This window comes from Natrix helvetica (assembly GCF_964273705.1).
Source record: "Natrix helvetica genome assembly, chromosome: 2".
NCBI lineage: Eukaryota > Metazoa > Chordata > Lepidosauria > Squamata > Natricidae > Natrix > Natrix helvetica.
The window spans coordinates 173,164,818-173,189,611 of NC_138552.1; the positions used below are offsets into that span (position 1 = coordinate 173,164,818).

Below are 24,794 nucleotides of genomic sequence, written 5' to 3' on the forward strand. Positions count from 1 at the left end.
CTTTCTGAATAATATATTTAGGATCATATACTGCTGAAATGAAATTGTGATAGCTGGTTTTTTTCCATTAGGATTAGTGTTAGAGTTGTTTAGAAATTCCTTGATCATTGTTTGGGCAGTTTTTTTTCACTTCTAAGTGTATTATTGCAACTGATAGGAATCTTGTTTTATTCATTTATTATTGATTATTATTACATATTCTGCTTTTCTGAGAGTTTGAGATGGTACCCATGTTTGTACTCAATTTCTGCAACAATCACTCTGTGAAGTACCATATTTTTCAGAGTATAAGACATACCTTTTTCCCTCAAAAAAAGGGTGAAAATCTGGGTGCATCTTATACACAGAATACAGCATTTTTGGCCTCCCGAAACCCCACCCCCTTTGCAAAAATGGCCATGCAGAGTCTTTAGGAGGCTTGCAGAGTGCTCCTGGGGGCTGGGGAGGGCAAAAATGAGTGGAAAATGGGCCATTTCTTGCTCATTTTAGCCCCCACCAGCCCCCAGGAGCACTCTACAGGCCTCCTAAAGGCTATGCATGCCCTTTTTTTGACAAAAATGGGCCCGTTTCCGCAAAAAACGGGCCATTTTTGGGAGGTCTGCAGAGTGCAAAAACTTATTTTTTAATTTGCCTCTTCGAATTCTTGGTGCATCTTATACTCTGGTACATCTTATACTCCGAAAAATACGGTATGTTCTACTGAAATAGGCTTATTGATCCTAGCTTATTCAATATCTAGTAAATTCGATCATCTAATGAGTCCTGTTATCAAATGAGAGTTGGACTTGGATTGTACCTGTCCAGATCTAGCACATTAACTGCTGCGTGAGACTCTCATTGTTTTTTTTCTTGGAATTGTAGATGGGCATTTATTGTATGAGCATCCGTCCATCCCTTCCTGTAGGTCTCCATGCATCCTTTGACTGGATCCTCCAGTCCCTTTCAGGGCAGGTTTTTGAGGGTGCACGAGAGGGAGAATCAGCTCCTAGCTAAATACACTGATGTCATGGACCAGTTTCATACTGTGTAGATCTTAAATTTGTAAAAATAGCTCCTCAACCTTTGGGGGAGAGGATTATGTCTCATTCTGAAATTTGTATACTGTACCTTCTGCTTCAAAGATTGCTACTTGTGATGTAGAGTTTTGCTCCTTGCCATTTCATGAAATGGTAATTTTTAAAATTCTTGATGATTACAGCAAGTAACAACTCTTTTTTAGTTTCATAGAAATAAAATTGTAAACCACCAACAATGCTCTGGATTGGAAAGCTTAAAATTATTGTTGCTGTTCTTGTTGTTCTTTCAGACTGATAATGGGGAAAGAAATACATTAAGCTACATTGATTGTTGCTGATTTAGACAATTTTCTCCTTACCCAATTTGATGGATTATATTAAGAGTTTATTTGTTCCTTCGTTTTGTAGAAAATCAGAATGGAAGCTCATGCAAAGTTTTCAGTCCTTTGGCATCTCACTAGAGACCTGCATATTAACAAGTCCTCATCATATGGTCGTTCATTTGACAGGTTAGTTACATAGATGAAATAGAAAATTATTAATTATTATGTAATAAAATCACATATATATTTTTCTGTAATAGCGAGTTCATGCTTATAGAAGTTTTCAGAATGGAATAGTTTTGAAACTTTAAAAAATTCTACTCTGATAAATTGATATTGTAGTGAATAAATATTCTTTGAAAAACAAGAAAGGATAAAGTTGATGATGACCAAATTCAGTTTCAGCTTATCAGAAATAATATTTATTATTTACATGTGCATACAGTGCATGGATATTTGGCCCAATTTGAACGTTTAAGTAGAAAAAAAATCTGTCACAATGCCTGTTTTAAAATTGTTCCTATATATGACCTGATAGAAAGATAGAAATAAAATATTTTATGACAAAGCAGCAATGACAGATAAAATGATTTCATCTGATCTAATAGTACATGATCAAAACAATTTCAAAGTTCACTCGTCAAGTAGCTATTTAAGTTTTAGAAATATTTAATATGAAATTAACTGTGTTACTTGAGGAATAATTTCTGAAAAAAATGTTAACATGGGTAGCCAACTGTGAGGATTTGCTGGTAATTTAACTTCATTGCCTCTCCAACAGCGTGATCCTTTCTATTCTCACCAATCTTTTCTATTGGTATTTAATAGATCTTATTCTTTTCTGAATAAAACATAATGTAAAATGTATTGAAAATTTTAGTACTGATATTAATACCTTTTTGTCCAGGCAAAACAGTAACATTTCTTCATTTTCTGAGACATTAATTGTTGCATATCAAATCATATTGACTGTCAACTGACGGCCACTGAATATATCTGGAACTTGCTTCTCCTTACTAAACACCACTGGCTTGACTAATATATTTATTAACTGATCTCATCCATGAAGCATCTAGTACAGGGCTGTTAAACTCCGGGCCCACGGGCCAGATGCATCATGTGCTGGCCACGCCCATGCTTGGTTTAGCAAACAGAGGGGGGGGGGTGTAAAGTTTATTAGGTTTAGGTTTTATTAAATTTATAGACCGCCCCCTCTCCCCGTAGGGACTCGATATGTCACATGACGCCACCATAACGACATGAGTTTGACACTCCTGATCTAGTAGGTCTGTCTCCATTTCCTTGTTGGAAGGGGCAGGGGGAACTTTGCACTAGATTAAGGATTGACTTTGACCCAAAAGAGTGAACCCCAGGAGCATTAGTGTCATCAGGTCAAGAGAATATTTGGCTTTCTCAGCTGGGAAACAAGAGTTTCAAAGCTTGTATATTTTTTTCTTTTGACCTGTTATTTTAATACAGATTTTCCCTCCCTCCTCAGATCCTTGTTTATCATGCTGGATAGTCTTAACAGCTTAGATGGCTCCACCTGGTCAGTTGGACAGGCCTGGTTAAATCAAGTCCTTCAAAGGCATGACATTGCAAGAGTCCTGGAACCTTTGCTTTTGCTGCTTCTCCATCCAAAAACCCAACGTATTTCTGTTCAAAGGGTACAGGCTGAATGGTACTGGAATAAATCTCCCTGTTATCTGGAAGATGAAAATGAAAAACATTTTATGCAGAAATTTAATAGTAGTGGTTGTAAGTACCACCTCATTAACCACTGATTTATCATGATATCCTCAATTTGTTATTATATTTATATCTTCAGTTTTTATATTATATTGATATAATGTAGCATAAAATAGCATTTTATATTTTATATTATATTTAATAACATTTTGTATCATAGTTTTTTATTTTACATTAGTGAATTTATTTTGTTTTATTTTACATATGGATTTGTATAATTATATAATTGGAACATTTTTGGTTTTTTAAAGTTAAAAAATACCACAGGGTGACCTACTAAAAGTGTGCAGGTGCGTGATAATATATAAATAATACTTATTGTAATGCAATATCCTTTCATATCCTTTCATTCACTCTTCACACTGGCAGTTTTCTCTTTTTATGTTGGATATTATCTCATTTTTAAAGGAATGTTCGGTCCAAAGTTCTACAGATCTTTCCTATATCCATAGCAATCAAAGATTTCTCTCTCATTTCAGAAATGAACACTAATATTGTCCCTATTGCAGTTCTTGAATTTGTCAGCAGAGTCTAACTCTGGACTCAAAATACCTACTGAAGTGTAATTTAAACACTTCGTTCCTGTTGGGCTCATATTGCAATGTTAACTTTTTAGCTTACGTCAGAATGAACAGCTTAGAGGTGTCTTGCAGAAAAAGGTATTATATGAATTATGGTAATAACTTCTAAATGACTATCCAAATAAGAAAAATACTCATAACTACTTGTTTTTCTTTTTGTTAAGCATTCGTCACAATACCATCAAGTCAAGAACATGGGACATTGACTAAAGAGAACACTGAAAAGCAGCTGGCTTTAGATGAAATGGAGAATTTTAGCCTTACGGTCAACCCTTTAAGTGACAGGATCTCTCTCCTGAGCACTAGCAGTGAAACTATTCCTTTGGCTACCTCTGATTTTGACCTTCCTGATAATCAGATAGAAATAATGCAGAGTTCAGACTCCGGCTGCTCCCAGTCATCTGCTGGGGATAACCTCAGCTATGAAGTAGAACCCGAAAGCCTGACTGCCCCAGATAGTTCTCAACATTTGAAAGGAGATTCCTTAGATGAAATAATACAGCAAGTGGTCCTTGACCTGATCTGCAAGGTAGTCGAGAAGCTTGCAGAAGATCCACGGTCAGACAAAGATGTATATCCAGAAGATACTTCAAGTACATTAAACACTTTAGATGCCATTGAAGAGGTATCCAAATGTGAAGAACCAAACCTTCTGGACAGCCAGAGTAGTTTGCTTAGCAATGACAGCGCTCAGCTACTATCTGTCTCATCTGAGACTGGACTTGAAAGCATTTCTAATGAAATCTCCAGGAACAGTTCATCACCCTGCATCTCAATAAGCCAGCAATCTCTCAGTGACCAGACCTTCACTGCCCCAGAAGAAAAGTCAAGGCAGCGAAGTCACAGTAGCATCCAATTCAGCTTCAAAGGAAAATTGCCGGAAAAAATGTCAGAAAAAGAAACCATTGTGAAAGAATCTGGTAAACACCCAGGAGCAAAGCCCAAAGTCAAAATAGCGAAAAGGAAAGATGAAGAAAAGAAGAAAGCACAAGCTGAGAAGCTGAAGCAAAGCAGTGTTTTCTTCAGCGACGGCCTCGACTTGGAAAATTGGTATAGCTGTGGAGAGGGCGAAATCTCGGAAATTGAGAGCGACGCAGGGTCGCCGGGGGCGCGGAAATCTCCCCATTTTAACATACATCCTTTATATCAACATGTTCTATTGTACCTCCAAGTATATGACTCCTCGAGGACCCTGTATTCTTTCTCTGCCATTAAAGCTATCTTGAAAACCAACCCTTCTGCTTTTGTAAATGCCATTTCCACCACCAGCGTCAATAATGCCTATACCCCCCAGCTTTCCTTACTTCAGAATCTCCTGGCCAGGCATCGCATATCTGTCATGGGCAAAGACTTTTACAGCCATATCCCAATAGACTCAAACCACAGCTTTCGAAGTTCCATGTACATCGAGATCCTCATCTCTCTCTGCTTGTATTACATGAGGAGCCACTACCCAACCCACGTGAAAGTCTCTTCGCAGGACCTGATAGGGAATCGGAACATGCAAATGATGAGCATCGAAATCTTGTCCCTTCTTTTTGCCGAGCTTGCAAAAGTGGTGGAGAGCTCCACCAAAGGATTCCCCAGTTTCATTTCGGACATGCTGTCCAAATGCAAGGTCCAGAAGGTGATTCTGCATTGTTTGCTGTCCTCTATCTTCAGTGTCCAGAAGTGGCATAGTGAGAAGATGGCAGGGAAAAATATAGGGGCTGTTGAAGAAGGTTTCTCCGAAGACAGTCTAATCAACTTTTCTGAGGATGAGTTGGATAATGGTAGCACTCTCCAGTCACAGCTTTTAAAAGTCCTCCAGCGGCTCATTGTACTGGAGCACAAAGTGATGACCGTGCCTGAGGAGAACGAGGCGGGCTTTGATTTTGTGGTAACCGACTTGGAGCACATCAATCCTCAACAGCCAATGGCTTCCCTTCAGTATTTACACTCCCAGCCCATAACCTCCCAAGGCATGTTTCTTTGTGCTGTAATAAGAGCATTACACCAGCATTGTGCCTGTAAAATGCATCCCCAATGGATAGGATTAATCACTGCTTCTCTGCCTTACATGGGGAAGGTGCTCCAAAGAGTGGTGATTTCGGTGACCCTACAGCTTTGCAGGAACCTGGATAATCTGATTCAGCAATACAGATATGAAATGAGTTTATCTGACAGTAGGCATGTATTTCGCTTTCTCTTTTTTCCTTTTGGCACTTTTTTTTTTTTAAAGGGAATTTTGTAAGTGCATTTCAAAATTGTAACAAGATTCATTGTTGTTTTTAGGCCTCTTTGGATGGCATCCGTTACTCCACCAGATATGATGCTCACTCTTTTGGAAGGCATCACAACAATTATTCATTATTGCTTACTTGACCCATCCACGCAGTATCATCAGGTAAACCTCCTTAGATTTTTAAGTTAGGGGTTTTTTTGTTCCAGCTATCACTGTGCTCTTATTTGTCCTTTGCCCTTCCTAATAACTTGTTTCAGCCTGTGCATTGTGCAAACTAGTCCATTGACCCTAAAAAAATAACTCTTAAAACAGAGAACCTTATTTGGCATATTCCGAACTCTTTATGTATATGCCATGTAGGTGCAATTTATTACTACGTTGCGAGATTTTGGTCTCATCACTCTGCAAAGCCAGAGCTGCAAATGCTGCAACAATGATAATCACACGTCTGCCCAACATGTGGCAGAACATTTCGTGCCCGTATAGGCCTTACCAGCCACCTGAGGACACATCGCGCCCCAAAACCTGTTTGATGTTAAGGTCATCTTCAAACACAATGGACGAATATCATCATGTGCAATTTATTACTATGTTACGAGATCTTGATCTCACACCTAATCTTACAAGAGCAATTTTCATTTACATTTTGGGTATATAAGTAGCATAATGTTATGAATACAGTTTGATATTAAAGCACTCTTTTATGAATTACAGAATTTGAGACATTCGGTTTTGGAATTGCTGAACCCAATTTCAACCTTTAATTGAAACTGAATTCAGGATTTCAGTAAATTATAAACAGATAAGACATGTTTTCTTTTGATAAGATCTGTTTTGATTTGGAGGAAGTACTTCATTTTCCGATTTAAACTTGTTAACAATTATTGTTAGAATTGTATCACATCTGTATCCTATCAGATCTTGAAACTAATTTCATACTATCGTTGCAAACTGGTCTGAAAATAATTCTGGTTAACATGTAATTCAATGATGGTTTAATGCTGCCTGAAACAGAATGGAGGGGGGGGGAACCAGGTGTGAAGAGAGTACAAAAAGGGGGAAAGATTCCTGTAAATTAATATCCCTGATGATAATTGATTATGTTTTCCTCTTCCTTGTTACTAGCTTCTGGTTAATGTCGATCAGAAACACATGTTTGAAGCACGCAGTGGGATCTTGTCTATCCTTCACATTATCATGTCCTCTGTCACACTTTTGTGGAGCATCCTGTACCAGGCAGACTCTTCAGAGAAAACAGCTTCTGCTGCAGCTGCATCTGTAACCACAATTAATCTTGGGTCAACAAAGGTTAGAACACATGTGTACAAATGATTTTGTTCACTAGTGTATGTTATACTTGAATAACAGAGCCAGTTTGGTATACTGGTTAAAATGTCAGACTAGAGGCAGGAAGTTCTGGAGCTTAGAACTTGGCACACGGCTGAATTGAATGACTCCAGGCGAGTCACTCTCCGCTCTAGGAAGAAAGCAAGGGCAAATGGCTGCTGAAAAATCTTGTTAGGAAAACTCCAGGGACTTCTCCGAGTGCTCACCAAGAGTCAAAAACCTGCCTTGAAGTCACACACATATTTTGTTTTTAATCCTTGAATAATCAGTGCCAGGATCTTGACAGGGTCACAATATTTAATCATTCTTCCAAAAAGCAGTGTAATGTCTCCATACTGTACAATATAGTTTGTGTATATGCAAGAGAGGACCTTGTACTACCAAATGATCCAGAATTGGGATTTTTAAAAAAAATCTAGAACAGTTGTAACATAGATGTTTCTTCTTATGATAACCTACGTAGTAGACCCATTTAAAGGCTGGTGTTGATTTATTTGATCAAATAGCCCCTATAGTCAAAACTTCCCTCGGTTCCATATAGACACCTTTATGTTTCAAGGGCTACAAAAAGCTAAAAGTATATATGCAAAAATGCCACTGAGACATTTGAATAATAAAGGAGAATATTTGTAGCTTGGGGTTGAAATAAGGAGTCTTTGGTGATCTCTGAACTAGGTTGTTTTCTTGCAGACGTTTCATTAACCTAAAGGACTAGCACTGATGATGTTACATAGTTTTGGTAATAAAAGGTCTGCAAGAAAACAACCAAGCTCAGAGAGCACTAGGGACCTCTCAGACATTTCACCAAACTGTGTATTTGTGTTAACCGTACACATAACCATAACCAATACAATAATGATTTGAGCATAAAAATATCCATCATGGTTTTGACCCTTTTGTACTCTTCCACTTTCTCATAGTGTCTTTTCTATTTTATAGGAACAAATAGCAATAGCTATTATTTTTTTCCCCTGTCATGTTAAATTATAATGCAAAACATATTGCCAACTCTCTTCTTTCTGATCCTGATTTATTTCCAACTGCAGAACCTGATTGTTCATTAAGACTTCATGTCACATCATGGTTATTTTCTTAACTGTATTTTCAAGAGACACTTGGATTGTGCCAGAAAATTCATCAGATTTGCATAGCAATAAAGAATTCAAGACTTTTTAAAAATAGTGCACAGAAATAGCTTACCCTAAAATATTTTTGTCTCTCATGTTCCAAAAGAGAAATGGCCCAAGTTACATTTCTCAATATTTTCTTTCATTGTATAATTGTATATTGCTCTAGATGAGCTGTTAGGTTCTTGTTTTGTTTTTCTCTAAATTTAGTATATTTTATGTATTACAGAATTTAAGGCAGCAAATTCTTGAATTGCTTGGTCCAATTTCAATGAACCATGGTGTTCACTTCATGGCAGCTATTGCATTTGTGTGGAATGAAAGGAAACAAAATAAACAAGCTTCAAGGACTAAGGTATATTAACTGATGGGCTTGTTTAAGATGAGTTCAGCAGTTTCCTAAGTTTTATTTAGTAGGCTTATTTAGCTTTATTAATTTATTTAGCTTAGTAGGTAGATTGAGAAACTGCGCCATGCTAAAATAAATATCGTTTGTGATATCTGTGTATGACACTCTGAATCTGATGGAGTTCACTGAACTGGTGTTAGGATTACAGTTATTGAATACAATCAAATGCATAACAGTAAAGTTCCTTCTCTTTGCTAGGTCTATACCAGGAGTCTCTAGACTTGGCAGCTTTAAGACTTGTGGACTTCAACTCCCATAATTCCTCAGCCAGTTAGAGCTGTTAGAGTTGAAGTCCACAAAACTTAGAGTTACCAAGTTTGGATACCCCTGGTCTATGCCGCCTGACCAGAGGTGGGCTTCACATAATTTAACAACCGGTTTGCCTAGTGCAGAACCGAAAATGTGAGCGCATGCACACCTTCCGTGCTTGTGCGCAGCTTCAAACACACGGCAATTTTATGCACGTGGCTTCCAGCACACCTTCTTGAGCAGACGCGGTGAGTAGAGCAGGTGAGGCTCGGAAATCAGCTGGGCTACGTGGGCGGGGTGAAGGAGCCAGAAAGTAAGATATATAGGGCGAGATAGCACTGGGGCAGGTGGACGGGCCCAGCTGGTGGTTGGAACTACCGGTACAGGCAACTGGTCCAGCAGCAGCCCACCTCTGCACCCTACCCAAACAGCTAGGGTGATGCCACTTCTTGATTCCATAAGTATTTGCTTCCATTCATTTTGCATCATTTAAAAAAAGGAAAATTCTTTCCACTTTTGATGACTTGAGAAATATCAGGATAGTTTGAGCTAGTCAGTGACAGCCAATCTGAAGAAGTCTTACAAGACAAAAGAGACAAAGATGCCAACTGCCACAAGATTCATAGAATAAAGGGAATTATGTTACAGAATGCCACAGAAGTGAATGAAGTTGTGCTAAAAAGAAACATAAAAATGGCTATCTGGTAAAACAAGGAAATAGAAAAAACTGCAAGTGAGAAAAATGCATGTAAGAGAATGACTGCCTCAAAAAATGAGGATGAGAGAAAAGTGTTGTATAAAGTGTGTTTAAGAAAAAACAGTTGCAAAAAACTGCAAACAATAAGAGCCAAGAATTAAGAAAAGACAAAATACAGAGTTATTTTGATGGAATTAAAAAATTGTTTTGGGAGTGGGTGAAGAGTTAAGCAGGGAACTTCTAGCGGAGTTAACCAAATTTAAAAATAAAAGTATCCAATGATTCAAGATGAAATTTAGAATGACAGATATTGGAAGGAAATTTATATTGGAATAATAGTGATATGTTGAACTATGGAGGGGGGAAATGAATGCTATAAGTAGTATTGTTGAAAAAAACAAAAAATAATGTTGCAAAAATGTTGAAAAATGCATAGAATAGCTAGTTTTAAATAAATTAATAAAAATGTGTGCATGTCAGAAAGTTTATTATACGCTTGTCGGTTTAGAGAAAGTATTACAATAAAGTAAAAAGAGTAGAATTATGTTTTGAGTGAAACTGGAGTTGAAGGTTGAATTTTAAGGGTGGTACATGAGGGAAGTAATGCACTTGTGAGAATATAGATGTGTAGAAATAATGCAGCCAATTTGGCTACTTGAAAAAATATCCAACTTTTTAAAAATGAATATATAGTTCTTTGCTTTTAATCCAAGTGGTCTCAAAATGCTAATTCAGCCATTGATGCAATGCTATATATCAGTAGTGTTTATAGCAAAGTAAGGTGGCATATGGTTGCAGCCTAATTCTTACAAGTGATTTTGCAATGGTCGTGACTTGACTCTGTGAGATTCAATGCCAGTGGTGGAATTTTACTTATCAGGTGATTCCTAGTGCCAGTGAAGAGCAGCTCCTGCTGGTGGAGCTGGTTCGTTCCATCAGTGTTATGAGAACTGAAACTGTCATGCAAACAGTGAAAGAAGTCTTAAAGCAACCACCAGCTATTGCCAAGGACAAGGTATGACATAACCATTAAAACAATATTTTAATGGTTCACACAATTTAAGTACAGGTAGTCCTCATTTAGCAACCACAATTGGGACTAGTGACTCAGTTGTTATGTAAAATAGTGATTAAGTGAAGAATCGTATGACTGTAACAGAGCTTAGGCTTTTACTTCAACTTTGCTTTATAGCATTAGAAGAATGCAACCCCAAGTATCTGAGTGAAATACAAAGACCAGGAAAGATTTCCATAATTCGACTCATAAGGAAACTGGATAAAAGGACAAAGCTTAGAGCCCTTTTCCCCTACTTCCCTGCCTTTTGGAATGCTCTGGGCTAATTAGCAAGAAAAGATTTGATGTTTCATTCATTTGATGTGTCAAACTCAGTGTCATGTTGCCATCATGTGACGTATCGTGACATTTTTCCCTTCATGGAGCTGGGGTGGGCGTGGCCTGCACATGATTCATCCAGCCCACAGGCCGCCAGTTTGACACCCCTGTCCTAGGTTAATGACCTCTCATTCTGTAATTGCTTGAATTTATGACCATGCTGACTAGTGATAATTAAACCAGTTCTTAAAGTTCTAGCTGTCACAATGTCCCTGTGGTCACAAAATTGCAATCTGAGCATTTCTGACACCACCGCATTCTGTGGTCATATGGTCACACAATTTGCTATCTCTTTCCTGCCAGCTTCCCACAAGCAAAGTCAGTGGGGAAGCCAGCAGGAAGCCAGATGTTGTGATCATGTGAGGACTTAAAGACCTTTGATTTGCTTATCAGCCATTTCGAATTGCCATTGCTAAGTAGTATGATCATGTGACATCACTCTTTATATCTGTGTCGCTTAGCAATAGAAATTCCAGTCCCAATTACTATTGTTAAATGAGGATTACCTATACCCATGCATGCATGAAAATGCCTTTAATTAAACTTTATATTATTTGTTGTAATTAATTAATTAGTTTAATTGCTATTGTAATTACTGTTCCTTGCATTAAAAATGCATTAATGAAGAATAAAAAACCAGTTGCTTTTATGTTTTGCAATGAAATGTCAGTTGGTTTTACTTGAACTGCAGGTGTCTAGGAGCCCGTGGGAGGAGTAATTGATTGGGATAGTCTCAGACCCCATTTGCCTTGAGACTGAGGTTAAATTGAGATCACTCCCCACTGCCTCACTTCCTTGTTCCCAGTTTAATGGAAGGTCAACGGTATAAGAGGAATCTGGCTTGTGGAAGGCCTTTTTTGTGCCTGGAGCCGGGGTAACCGGAGTGCCCCCAGCAGCGGGAGCCACCTCCAAATCCGCAATGGCCTTAGTCTTGCGCAGAAGGGAACCAAATTGGGAGGGGAGAAATAAACCAGTGAACACGGAAGCCTCCGGAACAGGTTCTTCATAATCAGAGAAACCAACCTTCTTTTGACCCCCTTCATCTAACACAGAATCCTCACTAGCTGTAGAGGGGGAACTCTGCCTATGCTCACGAACAGAAGAAGTTGTGGGTTAGTTTGGATGACCTCCCGGTGTCCCACGAGAAGAACTCCTCCTAGAGGATATAGATTTTTTCTGCATGCCTGTGGCAATCTGAAGGTATTGCCACAGGCATGCAGAAAATTATCTGCTGAAACCTCTCTGGAAGCTCAGGAAATGCTAGGGAAAGAGTGGGAGGCCCCAAAACCGGCTCTGTCTCAGCAGATTGAGGAGCTAGCCTAGGTCTGCCCAGCCCAGCAACAGGCCTGCCGAAAGTATCCCCTCTCTGGGCCCCAGGGTGCTCAGGGGTGATAGGGGGGGCATGGAAGCACCCTCCCTGGAAGATCCCTGGGATCTAGGGGGTGATTCAGCCACAAGTGTGAGCCTAACGGGAGAACGAGACCTGGAGGGGGAAGAGCTAATGCAGTCCCTGGCTCTTCGATAGGAAGCCCTGGTGGCAACTCCCTCATGCCCCCTGTGAGAGCCCCCTGCTGTTGCAGACTTAGATGTGGGCATCTTGCCTGAGGCCCTCTCTTTGGATGTGGAGGGGCCTCTGGAGGTCCCCTCGCCAGGCTCAGGATCCACAGGGAAATCCGGTGCTACCTCCCCTGGTCGCCTCATGGCATCCGCCATTAAGAACAGCTTCCCCAAAAGCCTCAGGTACCCACAGCTCCTCAGATGGCTCAACAGGCTCTCTGCAGCCTCCTCCACTCCTCACAGAAAAAAAAAGAATGCTGCCAGCGATCCTGAAGGGCACCGTGCCTCCATGCACGTAGCCTCAATGCCACCAATCTGTGGCTCATGGAATGCTGGAAGGAGCAGCTGAAGGCGATTCCCCAATTCACGGGGAGAGTGCCTCTGCACGTGGCCTCTGCAGAGCTCTAATGGCTGCCCTGGCCACATGCGTCTTCCCAGAAGCCGGCAGGGATCCAAGAAGGCAGCCGCCAACCATGCGGCCTGATTCCTCCAGGAGCTCTGCCTCAACAATGCCACCCAGAGGCCTGGAGGAGCTCCAGCAGCCCCGATGGGGTGGAAATGCAGTTCCTCTTCTGATCTCCCGGAGGCCGGCTTTGGAGGCTCCCCAGAGACTACAAGCAGTCTTGGAGCCTGAGGCGCTCCTGCAAAGCCCAGCTATTGCCCAGTGCAGCCACAATCACTATGGGAAGACAAGGGAGGAGGTGGGGAAGGCAAGGATGGAAAATTCTCACACCAAATTGAATAAAGTCAGGAGCCAAGAAAAACGTCTCCTATTAGGCCGAAAGACTGAGATTAACTGGGAGCCAGGAAGTGAGACGGAGGGGAGTGGCCTCAATTTAACCTCAGTCTCAAGGCAAATGGGGTCTGGGAATATCCCGATCAATGACTCCTCCCATGGGATCACCTAGGAGACTGAGTATTATTTTAAAAATAATAACGTATTAGTTTGAGAGGAACATTTTCCAGTTTTCATCAAACTTTTGCTCTGTTAATAGATATAATTCTTCCTTTGCCTTTCTCCTGAGAAAATTGTGTTTTTGAAAGAATACATTGATTTCTAAACCCAATTTTCTGTAGGCAAAATTAATGTTCCACCTCCAGAAAAAGAGGAAACTAAGGGAAAAATCACTTTAAAATATTCATAATTGCTGACACATTTTCTTCCATTAAAATGTAACAAAATTGTGCTGATTTTAAAAAAAAAGTCACAGCAAAATTAGTTATCTTTTAATTACAGAACTGACAGCTACTTGTAGACTTAGAACAATAATGTGTATTTCTTAATTCTTTTTTAACAAAATCTTTCTAGAAGCATCTTTCATTGGAAGTCTGCATGTTGCAGTTTTTCTTTACGTACATCCAGAGGTAGGTTTTCTATTCTAGCATCCCTTTCAATAGTATCGAGTTATTTTAGAAGGTCACATTTGCGTAACAGTTCTGTTAAAGTCAGAGTATTCTGAGACAATTTATGAAAGCATTAAGGAAGGAATTGAACTGCTGAATTCCAGATTTTAGAAGATTAAACACTTGTTTAAAAATCAGAACTCCCATTTGACTAAAGAGCTTCATATTTCCTCCTCAGTTCTATATGGATCATTAACTGTAAAATATTTTAAAACAAGTAGGGCAACATTATTTCATTTACTCAACTCTAGCTAGCCCTTCTAAACATAATAATGAAAATCCTTTAGATATGATTATGTGGCTTTTTCTTTCCTACAGAATCCCTGTCTCCAATTTAGTAGATAGCTGGGCCTCTTTGCTGCTCCTTCTAAAGGATTCCATACCACTCGGTCTTCCAGCTCCGGGGCAGTTTCTAATACTTGGGTGAGTCATTCTGTGACCATAGAGACTGTTAATTTTCCTTTTGAAAAATCTAGAAGAAATGTTGGTCTTTTGTAATGAAAATTAGATCACTACTTTATATTGAGCACAGTTTTTAGTCTTCCAGGTGTAGGGAGGACTAGAAACTTTCAAGGCAATTTGAAATCTTGCAAATGTTATGGATACCCTTATCACTAGGGTTAACTCTAGTACAAACCTTTGCAATGTTCAAAGTGAGAATGTCACGGCTGTATCTTGTTGCTCCTTTAGCTCAAGACCAGTTCAATTTCATGAGTTTAAATATGAGTTGAAAGTATTTGTCATCATAGCACCATGCAGAAATCCAAAATAGTGCTAGACAGAATTGATTAAAGACCAGCTCTTTGAACCCAAATTATTTACTCAGTAATTTTTATCAGGTTATCTCAACCTTTGCCAAAAGGAAGAAAAAGTTGAGAACCACTGGATTAAATTATAAAAATGTATACCCCACATTTATTGCTAAAATCAATTACAGCATCTTTTCTTAGGATATAGCTTCCTAAGGATGTCCAAGTGTGGGATCTAAAGGGCTGTGAATATGATCTTTGGCTTAATCCTTGCTGCCTTTCCATGAGCCTTCCCTTCTATTTCCTAGGCTTCTGAAACCTCTCTTCCCTTGAAATCCTTCTTGCTAAAACTTGAAGCAAGACATTAATGTTTTTCCTTTTCTTTCTTGTTCGTTTAAAGTGTATTAAATGAGTTTATTATGAAAAATCCAAATCTGGATAATAAGAAGGATCAGAGAGATCTACAGGTAAGAGATCTATAGAAACTGCAGTCTTTGAATTCAAGTATAATACGAAAAAGAATGTAAAGTATGTAGGCTAATTACCAAGAAAATGCTTGTTTTGTTTTTCTCACCCTTTTTTTTTTTTTTGGACAATTTTAAAATCCTGTATCATTGTTGGGTTCTCTTTTTCAGAATTGCTATCTTCTCTCATAACATGTGAGCTATGCTGATGCCTATTTTTTGTTTTGTTTCAATTTCATATGCCAGTTGATTTTGTCTTAGGGGGAAAAAAACTATGTGTCAATGACATTGTCAAAACCTCAGTTAGCTTTATGTATATTTTTAATTCACTGTGCCACAAAGTAGGTTTTCATAGTTTATTGAGTTGGCTTTCTTTAAAGTGTTTCAGACACTTTAAATCGCTGAAGCATTTAATATTCATAATTACGCTAGATTTTTTTAGAAATAGGGATGTCACAAGGCAGCAGCACATGGCATTCCACAAAGGACAGGATTGTCTCACAGATTATTCATTACTTCTGCAGAAGAGATATTAAATCAAGTAATATATTAAATATATATTATTCATAAGAATTTTTCTTTTACTTCTGCCACCTCACCAGGATGTAACACACAAAATAGTGGATGCCATCGGGGCAATTGCAGGCTCATCCCTGGAACAGACAACCTGGCTGAGGCGAAATTTAGAGGTTAAGCCATCTCCCAAAATAATTGTTGATGGAAACAACCTGGAGTCTGATGTTGAAGGTGATTTTTACTTTTTGTTGTTGATGTTGTTCATCTGAACATCTGACTGGAATTACAAAAGCATGAACTAAATATAATTTGGAGCAGGAGCATTGTCATTAAAATAATCTCATCACTATGGTTTAACTCTAGCACAAACCTTTCCAATATTCAAAGTGAGAATGGCATGGTTGCATCTTTACAAACAGCATTTCTTTCTTTTTCATGTGTTTAATTTAGATATGTTGTATCCAGCTTTGGAAACCTCAAGCATAACTCCATCAGTGTATAGTGTCCATGCCTTAACGCTATTGTCAGAAGTAAGTGTTTTTGTAGTTCTTGATTTTATACGTAATGCAATAACAGATAAAACATTGTACATTTCTTGAAATTTATTGTAAATACTTAGTATCAAATGGACCTTAGGAGTTTTTATGTTGACTCAAAGGAAAATTATGATTCATAGACATGAAAATATTTTCTGCCCTTCATTCCACCTCTCATGCTTTTTTTTTTGTCTGATTTTGGATCTTAGATGTTGCTTGGAGCAAAAGCAAATGTTTCCTGTTTTCATTATTATGAACAGAAAGAGATGAAATAGGAATGTGAAGGCGTTTATGCCATCAGTGAAAATAATTCTGCAATTTTTTTTTCTTTGTGTAAAATTATGAAAAGGATAATTATGTTTAGTCCTACAATCAGTCCTATAACTGTGATTAATAGTTAACTGTTTCTGTGTTAAAGAAGTTAGCTATAGAAACCATGATTGAAGTTGATTTAATTGAAACCAATCATAAAAAATTTAATCTTCTGTGAATCAAACTCATTTTTTGGTGGCTTCATTAGTATGCCCATGTAATTTCCTCAGCAGTGGTTGGAAGTGACTTAGTTCTGCCTTCCAGTATTTTTTGTAATTCCCCAGTCTAGCCTACAGCTCTGGCATTGCGGTCTTCACCCAAGAAAAGGGTGATGCTCTCCAAAGTCCCTTCCAAACACTGTTATTCTGTGACAAGAACTGATCAAATCCAATCCTGCTTAGATTTTAAGCCCATACAAGTTATTGTTAAGGATGGTTTGGTAGTTGAGATGGCACAACAAACATTTGTTAGTGCCAGCAGAATCTAAAGTATAGATTTGGGAAACAGAGTTTGGTTACATCCTCCACGTTTTCAAAATTTTAACATATCTGGTATCTTCTCTAAAACGCATTTACAACACATTTTATTTCCAAGCTTTGTAAGTACATTCTCATCTTTATAAAGCAATGCAAGAAAAAAAAATACACATTAGGGACTAATTTAGGTCAGTGCCATGCCTGTAGGTACAGTATATGGTTGTATATTCATTGATATGAAAAGGAACTGGGCTTTTACATCATCTGTCTTGTATTTATAATTTTATAAATTCACATTTTGAAGTGTGTGTGTGTGTGTGTGTGTGTGTGTGTGTGTAGAATCTCGAAAATCATCCTTTGCTGTGTTTTTACTTGAAAGAATTAAAACATTTTAAACAGTAACTCATAGATTAATAAGGAAAATTGTGATGTTTTTCCTGTCCTGTTTTAGGTTTTGGCTCATCTTCTGGACATGGTTTTCTATAGTGATGAGAAGGAAAGGGTTATTCCACTTCTTGTAAATATAATGCACTACGTTGTGCCTTATCTTCGCAACCACAGGTATCTTTGCAAAGTACTACAAAAAGTCGCACAGTCCCCCTTGCCCCATATTTTGTCCCGGTCCTCTAAGCCACAAAAAAACAAGATCACGTGAGGCCCCCAAATGAGCAGAAGAGCATTGCAGAAGAAAGGAGGAAGAAAGGGAGGGAGGCACTGTTAAGTGACACGCCGTAGCGGACAGTACTGCTATGCCTTTTATCAGCAAAAATAATTCTGAAATCATGTAAAGCTGGTGTTTTCAGATTGTTTTTCACAGAAACATTCTGTATTTATAGTAACATGAGATGGGGGGGCGTTCTTCTTCCAGTGCCCATAATGCACCCAGTTACCGAGCCTGTGTCCAACTCTTGAGCAGTCTGAGTGGATATCAGTATACCAGGAGAGCATGGAAGAAGGAAGCTTTTGATCTCTTCATGGATGCCAGTTTCTTTCAGATGGATGCTTCTTGCGTGAATCAGTAAGGCTTGTTTGTTGCTCTTATTTGAAATCAGTATCTGGAAAATTAAACCAAATATTCCTGTGAAACAAATAAAACAGAAACCTGATGACCCACACATTTTTCTCATCCACTCATAAACCCTATTTTGGTGGGAGTACAATAATGAGCTGCTCATCCATTTAAGATTGTTTTCATGGAAGCAGCTAATTCGGATCTTAGATGGCGTATTTGCTTACAGTCACATTATCACCTTGATTGATTGATGTAAACTAACATTTGCTTCCAGTTTTTGGCAAAACCAGCCCATAGTGAACAATCGGTTGGCTTAATGACTGCTGCATTCACTTAACAAAATGAGGACCCAGATTGGTGGGGGCAATGCTGCTGACTCTGTAAACCGCTTAGAGAGGGCTATAAAGCTCTGTAAAGCGTTATATCAGTCTAAGTGCTATTGCTAACTACCACTGCAAAAAAGGTTGTAAAATCGGGTGAGTCACATGGGTAACCTATTTAATGACCGTCATGACTTAGACTGTAATGCACAGGCTTGTAAATTGAGCACTACTTGTACACTTGGGTATCTTCCCTCCTCTTCACGACTGCTGAAGCCTTCACTTTCTACTGTCCAGTATGTTTTTCTGATACGCAATGCCAAATTCTGAGAGAACTTTGTAACAGTCATTCTTTCTTTTTGTTTAATCAAAAATAAAATACTATGCTTTTATTTTTAAAAATAACTATCATTTTTTCTTCTTATACTAGTTGGAGAGCCATTATGGACAATCTGATGACACACGACAAAACCACTTTTAGAGATTTGATGAGTGAGTCTAACTTTTTTGCTCTGTGTAAGATCCACGGTTAGTTTTTGGAACGGTGAAATTTGGTTCCTTTGATGCTCATGCAACAATCTAGTTCCAATTTCAGCCAGGAAACAAGTATTAGGGTGATAGTTACTGCAAATTTTCCTTCTCTTGAAAAGTTAGCAAACACTTGATTGAGCATTCGCTCTAAAGTTATGTTAATTTCACCCAATGCCCAATTAATTATTCCATTTGATTGTGGGTGTTTGATACTCTGTTATATATAAGACCACAAGTAGTACCACATCCAGGCAATGATTTAAAGTGTTCTGATTAGTAACATTCATGCAATACATAAAATGATTTTCAAAAAGCTTCTCTCTTTCCCAAAACATTGCCAAAATTGCAGCTTTTCTTTTTTAGCTCGTGTGGCAGTAGCTCAGAGCAGTTCTCTCAACCTGTTTGCTAATCGGGATGTTGAACTAGAACAGCGTGCTATGCTCCTGAAGAGGCTGGCCTTTGCCATTTTTAGCAGCGAAGTGGATCAGTATCAGAAATACCTTCCAGATATACAAGGTAATTCTAATCAAGCTTGTAACATCATGAATAAAAGCCATGGAGTTTTATTGGCAATATTACACAAGTAGTTTGCCCATGATCTTCTGATATATACTTTATATGCATGTGTGTGCGTATGCGCGTTTTAGTTTTATATCTATCTTACTGAACTGATTCTCTTTGATAATCTTCCATCCAAATACCAACCAGGTCCAAGTCTATTTGACTTCTTATCCCAGATAAGATCAGCCACATGCTACTACTTGCTTAGGCAATGTGGGATAAATAAAACTCTAAATTTAGGCTTCATAACAGCTGGTCAATAAACCAGTGATGCAAGTCAAATGGATTTCCTTTCGATTCACAAATCTGGTTGAGTGAGTTTGAAGACTTTTGAGAGCAGGGGATCACAGGTCAGGAAGGGGAAATTCATTGCTTCTTTTTGCAACAAATCTCTTTTTTAAAAAAAATCCAAATGTTTGTTACAGAATAGGCCTATTTTGGAGCAAAGTGTCTTGAATCATAGTTTTAACGTGTGTTATCTTTTTGCCTCGTAGTTTAGATCAACGAGTATTTAAGCTTGGCTAAAGTCTCTTTTACATGTTCCACTGCATGAAATTAATGTATATCATTAGATGCAGATTCTTAACTGATTACAGATGTTTGAAGCAGGTTGCAGCTCTGGATATTAGCTGTGATTGTTTTCTGACAGATCCTTGTAACCTTTTCTGTTTTAGAAAGACTGGTTGAAAGTCTCCGCCTGCCCCAAGTGCCTACCCTTCACTCCCAAGTATTCCTGTTTTTCAGAGTTTTGCTTTTAAGAATGTCTCCACAGCATCTTACCTCACTTTGGCCTACTATGATCACAGAACTGGTGAGTTCTGCTTTGCATCCACAATTGGGCAAAGAAGACCCTTTTTTTTAGAAGACCTAAGAATTTCTCCATATTGGTTTTAAGCTATCCAGGAGATTGTTAAAGATAACAGCCCATCATTTCTCCTGAACCTGGGCTGAATCACTAGGATGCTTTCATCAATGTACTTCTTTTGTTATTATAGAGTTTAGTCATTTCTATATGGATCAATATCAATATCAAAATTATTACTTTATCTTAACATTTATATTCTGCTTTCCTCTGAGAGTTGAAGGCAGCTTTGTTGGGTTCCACTATGTGCTCCTTTTATGCCCACAAGAACCCTGTGCGATGAGTGTGGCGAGAGTGACTGACTGAACTAACATTCCCCCCAGAGAGGTCCTGTCAGTGAGAAAGGGCTTGAACTGAGCTCTCAGTATAGTGTCCAACCATTATGCCTATACTTGCTGTCAGGATAAACATGGAGGTACAAATTATCAAATATGTTTTCCTCTTTTATGAAAAAGGGATGCTAACCATGCATCATTCTTGGTGCTTTTACACTATTAAACAGAACACAACTGTGAATTTGAGCAGTCAGAATGTTAAACGTTCATCCCTCCTGCACAACGTGACTTGATCTTCAAGGTAGCGCAGCCCAAGAGCTGCCATTCACAACTGGGGACGTGGAGGGTTGCATTGAATGGGGCAATGATGTACAGTGGTTTAGTGGTTGACATTATATTTAACACTGATATCTCCCTTCAGTACTCCAAAGATGGAAATACAGAATATAAGCTGTGTGTTTTTTCTGTTTATGAACAATATGTGTGCTTTGTTCTTTTTACCTTCAGGTCCAAGTATTTTTACTTATGGAACAGGAGCTCACAGCTGATGAAGATATCTCAAGGTAGAGTCACTGTGATTTGCTCATTCTTGTTTGCATAGTAAGTTAAATGCTACTAAAGGATATTCTGATATTTTAAATGAACATTATTTTATGCTTAATAGGTGGAAAAAAAACTTTTCCATCCAGACTGAATAACATAATCTGTGCTAATAAACCACAATAAAGAAGTCGTTCATCCCATTTTTACATTACTCAGCCAAATCTGACTCATGGCTGCATTACAGGGGCATCCTGTCAAAAACATCAGATTATTTTAGCCAAGGACTAAAATGAGCAAGAAAAGCTAATGAATTGAAATGCACTTATTATAGTTATTTGTGATCTTTTGATAAAATTATAAGAAGCAAGGCGAAAGCCAGTTATGTCATGGGTCTTTTTTGTCTGTCTGGTTTAAACACTCTTCTGCAGATAGTTAGTATTGTTGATTCAGAGCCATATTCAATGTCTGAACCTTAGCAGTTGTGTCAGTTTTTGCTTGCTTGCCCTCTTGCCCGTCTTCCCCAGAAACAGAAATAGTCATGCAGCCAACATAAACACATATTCCAAATACAATTTATGGCTTTATTTTGCATTTTCATTAAAAATTTGGGAGTGATTCCTCCCACTTCCTGCCATTGAGTTGTTTTGCATTTTGATTCATTTTGTTTGACTCCTGATTTGTGGAATTTTCTTGTGTAGAGATCCAAAACCTTGTCTGTGACTTGCTGCTGCTTCTAAAACTCCTATAGTTTTGAACAAATCAGTAGACAATTACCCCTTTGGTTTGTGCTTATGATTTTTACACAGATGGTTAGCAGAGATGCCGGTCCTAAACTAATTCATTGAGCCAGCATTTCTCTATTCATTTGTTCTCTTCTCATTTTATTAATATGTCAGTTCACCTGCCTTGCCAATGGTAACATTTCTTCATTTTGTGAACTCCTTTCCTGTATGTTCAACTGCGAGTGATATACCAAAATTCATTTATCGGCAGTATTAAAGCTCATTTACCCAAAGGGAAGTTCAAATATAAACATAGGCTAACTAATTTTGTAAGGAAAATACTGTTGAGATGTGAGGTCAGTATTTATTTGTAAAGCACGACAGCAGCTTTTATATATTAATTTCATTTGGTTGCAGAACTTCAGGTCCATCTGTTGCTGGGCTGGAAACAACATATACAGGAGGCAATGGATTTTCTACATCCTACAACAGTCAGAGATGGCTGAATCTTTATTTGTCAGCTTGTAAATTTCTGGATTTGGCCCTTGCTTTACCTTCTGAGAACCTTCCTCAGTTTCAGATGTAAGTAAAATCCAGAAATGCTAGAATTACTGTATATTTGATGGGAGAAAACTGTTCTGAAAGGGATGCTTCTTTTTGTGGAGTCATGAAAGAAGCTATCTTCTGCCTTCTAAGGATGTCCTCTTTTTCTGTAAAGTAATATTAGAAAAATCATTCCCAATAGTAGAATAGTAAAAACTGCAACCAGTTATTGGAGTCAATAGCCCACATCCCTTTATTCACCGTGTTCAAACAGAGGTTTGACAGCTAACGGTGAGGATACTTTAATTTGGTTTTCTTCACAGAGAAGGGGATTGCAGGCCCAATTGTCACCTTCCAATTCCACGATTGAATAAAGTCCCAATATGCACAGCTAGGGATTATTTTGAAACAAAACTGTTACTGCCATTTCACAAGAGATACAAAATGTTGTGTTGAAAAATAGCAGATCTTCCTATCTGATCAAAGTTGTTACGTATTAATTAAGCATTATGGTTTTTCTCTGCATGTTAGTGTCCTGAGTATCAAGATAAGCTTGGACGTAGCACTGGATATGAATACTTCCAGGAATACAGGAGTAGGGATTCTTTCCAAATCTTGCTTGCTGAATATGCAAAGTAGTTCAGAAGTGGATTTGTTCTTCCTCTTAACAGGTACCGGTGGGCCTTTATTCCAGAAGCCTCAGACGATTCCGGGTTGGAGGTGCGAAGACAAGGCACCCACCAGAGAGAATTCAAACCATATGTTGTGCGATTAGCAAAGCTGTTACGAAAAAGGGCAAAGGTATTCCATTTGGTTTTTTTTTAAATCTGGTTCAGGTACTAAACTGTGGGTAAATTATAACTGCTGTTCAGATTCTACAGAAACCTTAGAAAACTAGAATTTACATCTATGTGCACCAGCAAGGCTGCTCTTCCCCCCTTTCAGGCTGAAGGCTAAACAATTACCTGAATTATTGCAGGGAAACGTATAAAGGGTAGGATAATTCAGGGCCAGGTGTGATTTTTAAACCTTGTAGTAATAAGACTGTTACACTGCACAACTTCACTTCTCCCCTCCCCCATAATTTAGTACTTCATTAAAATAAGAGGAACAAGTTTAATTGAACCATTCAGTGATCTCAGCTGGAACGATTTGCTTTTTAACAATTAGACTAGTAAGTACCACTGACTTGGATGAGAAAATTTAGTTAAAGAAGTTTCATTATCTTCATTTGTGAGTTGGTAAAATCAATATGTGCTGGTTTTGGTGGCTGGTGAAAAATGTGTAGATGCTGAATTTGGAAAAACCTACCAAGCCTGGTCCTGACACTTCTCTTGCCGCTTACAGAAAAATCCAGAGGAGGACAGCTCTGGGAGGATTCTGAACTGGGAACCCGGCCACTTGCTCCTGACCCTCTGTGCTGTCCGCAGCATTGAGCAGCTTCTCCCCTTCTTCCATGTCCTGAGCCAAGTCTTCAACAGCAAAGTCACCAGCAGGAGCATTGGCCATTCAGGGAGCCCCATGCTTTACCCAAATTCTTTTCCCAACAAAGACATCAAAATGGAGAACCAAAAGACACTATCTAGCAAAGTGAGGCAAAAAATTGAAGAGATGGTTGAGAAGGACTTTTTGGAAGGGGTCATCAAGACATGAAATGTAAATGGCAGAATCTTTTATCTTATGTAATGTTCATTTCAAACGAAACCACTCCATCCTTCCAGAGTATGTAATTTCCTTTTTTCATACTTTGTACGTAATGTATACTTCAGGATGTATTTAATTTAAATACTTGTAAATAAGTTCTGGATATGGCCTGAATCAAGTTGAAATATCACTGGCACATATTGATTATGGTGCCTAATATTTATGGTACATTTTGTTTTTGTCATCTTGAGGTCTGTCTTTAAGAAATCTTACAATAAAGTTGCACATTTTTCTAGTTGTATGTCTTTCTCTGCACCTAGGCCGCTGCACGGGGTTTACTTTCTAAAAATGGAATGAATTAGTTTGAACATATCAATATTTTGATGAAGGCATTAATGGTCAAGATGTTATTAAATTATCTTCGCCAACAATGCTGGGTTCCAGGTTCTTAAGCAAATAAGTGTGACATGGCAAACATCTTCAAACATGCACCCAAAATAGATGAGTGCTTCTACGGAATGTTGTTTCTCTGGGAGATTTTGGGATGTTACACTTCTTCATAACTTGCAGCAAATAAGTTTCTTTGCTATAACTTTCCTTTCTGGTGTTGCAGATGGTGGGAATTGAAGTCTGCTCTTAATATGTTACATTT

General features: G+C 38.4%; 1 protein-coding gene across 1 annotated transcript in view; it reads left to right on the forward strand.

The window, feature by feature from the left end:
* The window catches only part of DOP1A (DOP1 leucine zipper like protein A), a 56,600-nt gene extending 32,163 nt beyond the window's left edge, over positions 1-24,437 (forward strand). Inside the window, exons 17-37 of the mRNA XM_081945720.1 lie at positions 1,425-1,525; positions 2,838-3,097; positions 3,834-5,838; positions 5,944-6,055; positions 7,019-7,201; positions 8,597-8,722; positions 10,603-10,737; positions 13,982-14,037; positions 14,395-14,499; positions 15,226-15,292; positions 15,892-16,036; positions 16,256-16,335; positions 17,581-17,690; positions 17,998-18,147; positions 18,892-18,953; positions 19,356-19,508; positions 20,228-20,364; positions 21,198-21,253; positions 22,373-22,537; positions 23,170-23,299; positions 23,846-24,437. Coding sequence (XP_081801846.1) covers positions 1,425-1,525; positions 2,838-3,097; positions 3,834-5,838; positions 5,944-6,055; positions 7,019-7,201; positions 8,597-8,722; positions 10,603-10,737; positions 13,982-14,037; positions 14,395-14,499; positions 15,226-15,292; positions 15,892-16,036; positions 16,256-16,335; positions 17,581-17,690; positions 17,998-18,147; positions 18,892-18,953; positions 19,356-19,508; positions 20,228-20,364; positions 21,198-21,253; positions 22,373-22,537; positions 23,170-23,299; positions 23,846-24,151 — 4,644 coding nt within the window. The 3' untranslated portion in view covers positions 24,152-24,437. The remainder of the gene's footprint in view (positions 1-1,424; positions 1,526-2,837; positions 3,098-3,833; positions 5,839-5,943; positions 6,056-7,018; positions 7,202-8,596; positions 8,723-10,602; positions 10,738-13,981; positions 14,038-14,394; positions 14,500-15,225; positions 15,293-15,891; positions 16,037-16,255; positions 16,336-17,580; positions 17,691-17,997; positions 18,148-18,891; positions 18,954-19,355; positions 19,509-20,227; positions 20,365-21,197; positions 21,254-22,372; positions 22,538-23,169; positions 23,300-23,845) is intronic.
* Positions 24,438-24,794: the final 357 nt, after the last annotated feature.